General features: G+C 53.4%; 2 protein-coding genes across 3 annotated transcripts in view; one reads left to right on the top strand and one right to left on the bottom strand.

Moving 5' to 3' along the window:
* The first annotated feature begins 124 nt into the window (after nt 1-124).
* On the top strand, nt 125-6477 carry CENPO (centromere protein O). 2 transcript variants are annotated; one of them, XM_026846377.1, is made up of 6 exons: nt 125-402; nt 896-1065; nt 1439-1550; nt 2334-2593; nt 3035-3206; nt 4850-6477. In XM_026846377.1, exons 1-6 carry the CDS (start codon nt 372-374, stop codon nt 4957-4959), a joined length of 855 nt encoding a protein of 284 aa, XP_026702178.1. In that variant the 5' UTR covers nt 125-371; the 3' UTR covers nt 4960-6477. The 2 variants fall into 2 exon arrangements, with proteins under 2 accessions (XP_026702178.1, XP_026702179.1); XM_026846378.1 differs by having other exon boundaries at nt 126-402; nt 4597-4948.
* An 888-nt stretch (nt 6478-7365) lies between these two features.
* The window catches only part of ADCY3 (adenylate cyclase 3), a 13780-nt gene continuing 13608 nt past the window's right edge, over nt 7366-7537 (bottom strand). The window contains exon 5 of the mRNA XM_026846362.1: nt 7366-7518. Within this exon, the coding sequence (XP_026702163.1) occupies nt 7366-7518 (153 nt within the window). The remainder of the gene's footprint in view (nt 7519-7537) is intronic.

Genomic DNA, 7537 nt, shown 5'->3' with positions numbered 1-7537 from the left:
GGGGGGGAGCGCCCCGGCACCCCCGGGTGCGTCCCCGTCGCCCCCCCGGGGCTGTGGTGGCTCACCGGGCTCGTCGTGCTGGCGGCGGCCGCTGAATCCCGCCCGTTCCTGCGCTGCCAGGGGGGTTTCCTTGTGGGGCTGGTGTAAAATGGTGGGTTATAACGTGTCTTTACAGCCACCGGGGATTGTCCCTGCGTGGGGCCAGCCCGGGCGCTAGCCCTGCCCTCGGTGCTTCTCGGAGGCCCGTTGCAGGAGGAAGAGGAAGGGCCCCTGAGGAAGAAGAACTCTTGCTTCCCCCACATCGCCGCTTCCCAAGGGACCGAGGGGGGCCGACGCCTGCCTTCTCGCTTGCGGGAGAGTGCCGAGGGAGGATGGAGGAAGGGAAAGCACATTCCCCACACGGTGAGCTCTCTGCGGCGCGGGGCGTGCTGTCTGTCCCAAGGGCAAAGCCTGTCCTGTAGGACTGAACCCTAAAACGCTTGGGGCCAGAAATAACCCTTTGGCTTGCTGAGTTGTGCCTCGAGTCACTTATGTCCACTTTAGGGTATGGGGGCTTCAGAGAAGTCCCTTTACTACTCTGTGTACCGGCTAAAATAAAATAAAACTTGCAGGTGTCTCTGGACAGGGACTTGTACTTTTGCTACCTTCCCCTGCGTTTCAGGAGCTTAGCCGCCTGCCGGGGGGCGCTCTGGTATTTAGGGTATGCTGGCGCTCAGCCTCGCTGTTTAAAGTGCCCTTTTTGCCAGATGTTCGCCTGCCCTCTGCCTCTTTGAAAAGCTGTTGCAAGTGGTTTCTTTATGTCTCTGCACTGAACCTACTTTGTTTTGGGTAGAGCGGTGCAGACCATTAATAATCACAGCCTGGATTTTCGAGCATGTTGGGCTTTTCCTCGCAGAGGTGTTTGCTCACCTGGAAATGCTGGAGGCGCAGGCTCGCGCGGCAGACGTGAAGGAAGAGGAAGCGAAGCGGCAAGCGGAGAAGCTGGACAGGCTAAAAGCAAGAGTACGGGAGCTGACATGCCAGAGGGATGAGCTGCAGGCTAAAGTGGATTTACAGCAAAAGGGGGTGAGAGAGAATTTGCTGCAGGGATCTGGGAGAGAGCTCTGGTGTGCTCCTGCTCTCAGGGAGTAGATTTACTGAGATTATTCACACAGAGTCAAATATTATTTTTTTACTTTCCCTTTTTAAATTCTAGAGTCCCCAGTTTTCAGCACGTGTAGTCCTGGGTCTTCTTGTTTGGAGGTCATGTGGCCATTTTTGAACCTTTTCTTGAGTTTTTATTCTCTCTTCTGCTTCGTTTCTCCCCTCTACTGCTTGAAATGCCATCTCGCTTTTCTCAGAGCCAGGTTATTATTTCTCTGTATCCTGACTCTTTTCCCTGCAGGTGACAGATTTGTGTCAGCGATTTCTGACCTCTCTTCTCTCCTGGCTTTTGTAGCAACTTGGGAAAGAAGGAGTCGTGTCGGATCCAGCACAGCCCAGTGCTCACGCTGTTTTAGAGTGGAAGATAAAAAACGTTAAGGATATGCTGCAGGTCTTTTACCTCACAGGTAACGTCTTGGAATTTGCGTGCGTTCTGCCAACAGCTCTATTTCTGGAGTGCTAAATTTTGGAAAATGAGCCTGATGTGAAGTGTAACTTCCCTGTTAACGCTGCTGCTGCTGTGCTTGCTGCCTTTGGAATCTGAAAATGCTGGAAGAGCAGTAAACTTGTAATTCCCTGGCTTTCACAGGAGGCTTCTGGGATGTTGCAGGAACTATTATTTACTGAACTATGTCATTTAGACTGAGGTCTAGATTCTGGAGAACATGTAACTACCTTAGGAATGAAATCTTTGCGAATTAAGCACTTAAATATCTGGTAGTCTGGGTCTTCCAAGCAAGCTTGTGAGGTCAGCACCCTCTTTTCACCTACTCCTGGGCTTTTTAAAAAAACTTTTTGGTTTCCAATGAGAGTCACCTTTGCTCTGTGTTCTGGAGAGCGTGAGGATGTGAATCCTGCTTGACACACGTGGGCTGAGCCCCGCCACGAGCGCTCCTGCCGCAATCCTTGGGGCGGTGAAGCCTTCCTCCACCTTCCTCCCTGTTCCCTCTGTCGTGTTGGTGTTTGAAATCGGTAACGTAACGCAGTTACTGGGAATTTATGCCACCGCTAATTAAAAAGTTGCCGTGTTTTCTGTCCCTAAACCCTCGCAAGTCTTTAGTCCTCTGAGGGACCTCCCAGAGCTTCCTCATGAGAGGACGCAGCCCCTCTTGCAGTTGGTGTTGCCCTGGCAAAGCTGCCCCGTGGTGATGAGTTAGCGCTGAGTAACCCCCCCTCTCTCTGCACCCAAGGGATCAGTGGGAAGCTGACCGAGCAGGGAGTGTGTTTCTGCATCAGCACAGCTTACGAGGGCACCTACTTGGATTCTTACTACCTGGACCTGCTCACCAAGCCACAAGTGTATATTTTCCGGCACTCCATCCCCACCTTCATCCCCCTGGCGCAGCTGGCCAAGAAATACTTGCAGACGGACATCAGGCGCTTCTTGTCCGTCCTGTCCAACCACCTGAACGCTTACGCTGCGAGGAGGTACCAGGCAGACCAGTTACAGGTACCAGTGGCCACAGCAATGCTGCTCTCCCGTCCTTTTCCCTTTGATGGACTGAGTTACGAACGTCTAAAGCGCGTGGGGGAATCTCAGCAGTTTTCTTTGTGGTTTTTCTTTACGTTCTGTTTTTTAGAACTTCACAAATTATCATGTGACTATAAACTCGGTCGCCCGTTTTGTCAGTTATGCATGTACTTGGATGTTGTCTGGTGGCTTATTTAAAGTTTACCCCCAAACTATGGAGGTCCGTAAGCTGAAATAGCTGAGATGTTGTAAAAACCTGCTGGAGGATGTGGCTTAAGGCATGAGCACTGGTTTATTTAAGTCTTTCCCATGCGTGGGTTGCTCGATGTACGTGCCAGGCTGGTAGGGAGGGTGGGGGCACTGCACTTAGCGAGCTCCCTTCCTAGCTTCATGTTTCAGCACTCGTCTTTGTCCCTCCAGGAACACTTTTCGGACCAGATAGAAGGAACCTTGCAGACAAACTCCTTGTGTAACTTGCTGGTCTTTAATTACAACGTGTCAAATAAAAGCAAGACCTTTCCCTTCAATGTGAGGCTGCTTTACGGAGATCTCTGCTCCAGCGTCCCCACTAAAGTCACCGTTTCCTGCACGCGTAAGTGATCCGTGGGGTGGGGGTCTGTTGGGGGATTTGGGGTGAGCAGATCATACTGTGGTTCTGGACAGGTTTTCTTTGTAGTTGAGTTTGGGGACAAAAGGGAAAATTATTTATTATGTCATATTTCTGAGGGAGAAAAGATGATATAAGGGGTTGTGTGCAGTCAGTGCTGGGTCTTAAAGCAGTTGTAACTCATCCCTAGCACAAGAGCACGGATCTCTTGCAATCCTGGCAGTGGCTGGAGGGAGGGAAATACGATGGGGCTGAGAAAGGAAAGGTGTGAGCGCCAGCTCGGATTGCTTCAGGCAGACAGGCTGCGCGTTCCCAGTTTGTGATTACTTGGAGTGCAGACTCCGGTACGGTCCCAGCAAGAGCAGGATATTGGTTGGGTAAGTGTCACAGGTAAATCCCAGCCTGTGCTAGTGCACTCTGGGCACGTGGGAGAGCCTGGTGAGGCAGTGCAGGCAGAAGCTCAGATGTTGTCGGTCTCGGTCAACTTGTGGCCTTGGACGCGTTTCTGATCCTTGAAAACCTGGCGCTCAGCCCCATGGCCTTTCTGTAGGGTGGGGGCTAGTTGTGGGCAAATAAAACAGAATCTTGTCAGCATCAGAAACTGCTTGCCGTCAGTGCAATTAGATAAATGACTAATTGAGGCCTGGTGTTGGGGTGTCTCGTATTGTGGGGGTATTGATTGACAGCTGGGTGAACAGGAGCCAGCAGTGTGCCCAGGGGGCCAAGAAGGCCAATGGCATCCTGGCTGGTGTCAGCACTGGCGTGGCCAGCAGGGACAGGGAAGGGATCTGAGCCCTGGGCTCGGCACTGGGGAGGCTGCCCCTCGATTCCTGGGTTCAGTTTTGGGCCCCTCACCTCAAAAAGGCCATTGAATGACTCGAGCGTGGCCAGAGAAGGGCAACGGAGCTGGGGCAGGGTCTGGAGCACAGGTCTGCTGGGGAGCGGCTGGGGGAACTGGGGGGGTTCAGTCTAGTTTAGTCCCCTCCTGGTATGGCAAAGCCTGACCTCAATGCTGAGTGCCTTGTGCAGCCCCAGCCCCATGGCCAAGCTTAATCCTGGTTCCACACTATTTTCCTCCTACAAATGCCAGTGGGCTGAGGAATCCTTTGCCTCCCTGTGTGTGTCCCGCTCGCGGCTGGCTGGGCTGTGGAGCGTGAGGACCGACGTGCAGCTAGATGGAGCTCTGAACTGGGCAAACTGGGATTGATGATTTTTCTCCGCCATCAGGCTCGGTCTCAGGCCTGCTTCAGCGAGCTCCTTGGCTTGCAGAGAGGCTGGAGGAGTCGCCATGTACTGTATCAGCAGCTCCCCCTCTCTTTCCTCGCAGTAGCCATCCCTTCATGCGTAAAGTTCTGCCTTTCCTCACAAATTTTAGCGTGTTCTGAGCTGAGTGAGCAACTCGGTGGCTGAAGGCGCTTGTGCTCTCTGCAGCCATTCAAATCCCAGGGGGGGAGCTGCAGGACAGCGGAGGCTGAGGGAGGAGCGAGAAGGACTATGAGAAGAAAAACCGCATTTAAAAACTCTCTAGGGATGAGGGAAGAATGAGACACGAAGAGTTTTACTCTGGCAATATGATTTTTTTTTTTTTTTTCCCCTTTACTCACTGATCCGGCCGCTTCTCCTGCCAGCGGAGGCTCCTGCATCTCTGGCAGAGAAGGCAGCAGCTCACTCGGACCTGTTTTGCCACATGGCCCTGCACAAAGCCTTCCGCTCCTTCAGTGACACCGGAGCACCGTGAGGTCCCCTGGCCCTCAGGACTGCGCCTGCGAGCAGGGACTGAGCTCAAAATTCAAATATTTTCCCCGGACTGTGGCATGCTGCCGGGAATTCCCCCCAGGGAGCATCTTGGCCCAGTTTGGATCTCAACAGCGATGTTTCCTTGAGGCTTTCGGGTGTCTGTTGTTGCAGGTAATCTTTCCTCAGTGCTTGTTTGAGTGCTGCAGAACTCCACGCTTGCAGGAAACATCTCAGCTGGAATCAGAACCTATATTAAAACTTTGTGATTTCGGTGCTCTGGGGGCAATGCCCTGTGGGTCAGCACCGTGCACTGCTCCAGTGCACCTCAAAAAGTGGGAAGCAAGCGGAATAATCTGTTCCCTGCTTACCACAGCCAGGAAAAGACTTCGTGTTAGAAGCTGGAAGGGGTTGAGGGACAAAGGTGAGGTTTAGTCAGTGCCAGCAGCAACCCACCCTCTCGTGCGGGCTGTGTTAACCCCCCCCAAAGCACGAACACCAAATTTTCCCAGAAAATTTCACACCAGCTGTAGCTTTACGCATGTTATTTCCTTCCCTTCAGGCACGGGGCAGATTTGCTGGTGTCCCATTGTCTGGATCAGGTTTTTAAAATCTTGCTGCTTGGTCACAGTAATTTTTAAACTTGTTAATAAAAGTTGTATGTTACTGAAATTGTGATATTTTTTTAAATCCTCTTGGTTTGAGCTGTACAACATGGGTTTAAATAACAGTATTTTCTCCTGTCTCATTTTTACGCCGGTCCCACATGTGTGAAGCCACAAATGAAAGTGATTTAGAATTTTTTTAGTTGTTTCTGTAATTATTAGAGCTCCTTGTCCAGAGCCAACTGGACAACTTGTTTGGGTGGGGGTAGCTCCAGGCAGCGATTCCTGCCCCTAATACTGAGTTTCTCATGGAGGAAGGTGCATGGGGGTGAGCATTCACCTGGGCTTTTGAATATCTGTTCCTGATGCCAGCTGGGCAGCAGCAAAAGGCATTTTCAGTATCCTGCATCACTTTTAATTCTGTGGTTGTGTTTTCTTCTGCGAAAAAATACTTGGAAAGTGGAATAAAGTGCTGCCTGTGCCTGAGGGCAGACATGAGGTTGCAGAGGATGGACTTAAGCAGGAGTCCCAGCCCAAACCTTGTGCACCTGAGGGGAGGCAGACCCTTGACCTTGCCGGGGGGTGAAGGTCCAGGTCATGCTTTTGGGGGAAATCCGTGGCAACTGGACACTTAAACTACCAGCGTGAAGTGCTGCAGCTTCTCCCTGAAGCAGCTGTGGCAAAGCTGGGCTTAACCCACGTCTTGGGTGTAATTGCCGGTGTGGGGCAGAGGGAGGCTGGTCTCCCCACCCCTCCAGGCTTGCCTGGCAGGGTGCAAACGCCCTCGCAGGGTTGTGTTTGGTGCAGATGAAGGTTTCTTCCCCCTCCCCAGCATCACTCTGGATCCCTGGGGGTGCTGCTTGTACCCACAACCGGGCCCTGTGAAAGCCCGATGGCGGATGCGGATTTTTATTTAAAAAAAAACCAAACCAAACAACCAAAACCAAACCAACATTCCCTCATAGGGCTGCTCAAACCCGTCTCAGAACAAAGCAGGCACCGAATCAGGCTTTGAAATTCAACTGCTTCTATTCAAGAAACTAGCGGCGTAATTACACTCTGCCAGGTGCCTGTCTCCTCCCTCCCCGGCCCCACCAGCGCTGGGTGAACCCCCCCAGTCCCCTCCTAGGCCGGGCTTTGCACCTCCCTTCCATCAAGCAACAGCAAAGTGACCGCAGCGTGCACAAGGCAGCGTCCGGACGAGCGTGAGCCCCCCCCTGCTGCGGGGAGGGACCGGGCACAGTTAAAAATATAAATGTCAATCTGTACTCTTATATATATTTATATATCTGAAATACACAATATCAGCTTCTCCTTCTTTTTCTTCCCCGAGTCAAAGGCGACCCTGAGCTCTCCGTCTCCCCCATCTAACTATGGCAGTTTGGGACGAGGATGAACTTGGTACGAACTAACGGCGAACCCTGGGGCGCTCCCGGTTTGCAGCTCCTCGGCACGCAGGAGAGAGGCGGCGTCTTCCCAACCGGCCCTGAGTTTGGATCTCCAAGCGCCGCGGCCAACGTCGCCACCGGAACGTCCCGGTGATGCGGCCGCCAGCGCGGTGAAGCCCGGGGAAAGGCCCCGTGCCCCGCGGGCTGGGGCGGGGGGGGCTGCCAGCTTGCGTGAAGGGTCTCTCCCTCCTGCTCGGGCCGCGGGTGCGTGACGGAGTGAACCCCCTCAACCTCTGGGAGCTCGGAAAGGGTCGTGCGAAGGGGTTGGTTGCTCAAAAGTTTGCTTTCGGATCCAGACCGCGGTAGGATGGACGGCGTCGGCGCCGGGGGGTGGTGGCGGGGGGTGACGCTGGACCCTCATGAGTTGTCCACCACCTGATGGGGCAGGGTGACGGAGGAGCCGTTCACGAAGGAGCCCTGCTTCTCCCGGCCCTTGAGGAAGAAGGTAAGCAGCTCCCCTTTGCCCTTGACGTAGATGGCTCCCCGGCGCACGAAGCGGAAGCCGTACTCCTTCAGGATGAGGTGGGTC

Source organism: Athene cunicularia, assembly GCF_003259725.1.
Source record: "Athene cunicularia isolate RWA chromosome 3 unlocalized genomic scaffold, athCun1 chr3_part1, whole genome shotgun sequence".
NCBI classification, from domain to species: domain Eukaryota; kingdom Metazoa; phylum Chordata; class Aves; order Strigiformes; family Strigidae; genus Athene; species Athene cunicularia.
The sequence above is the reverse complement of the archived record's forward strand: the minus strand, read 5'-3'. Positions and strand labels throughout refer to the sequence as shown.

Bases quoted from the DNA above. Each gene is read 5' to 3' on its own strand.
- CENPO (XM_026846377.1), top strand. From the start codon at position 372: ATGGAGGAAGGGAAAGCACATTCCCCACACG. The intron at 1,551-2,333 runs GTAACGTCTTGG...TCTGCACCCAAG, and splicing joins GCAGGTCTTTTACCTCACAG to GGATCAGTGGGAAGCTGACC. The intron at 3,207-4,849 runs GTAAGTGATCCG...TTCTCCTGCCAG, and splicing joins AGTCACCGTTTCCTGCACGC to CGGAGGCTCCTGCATCTCTG.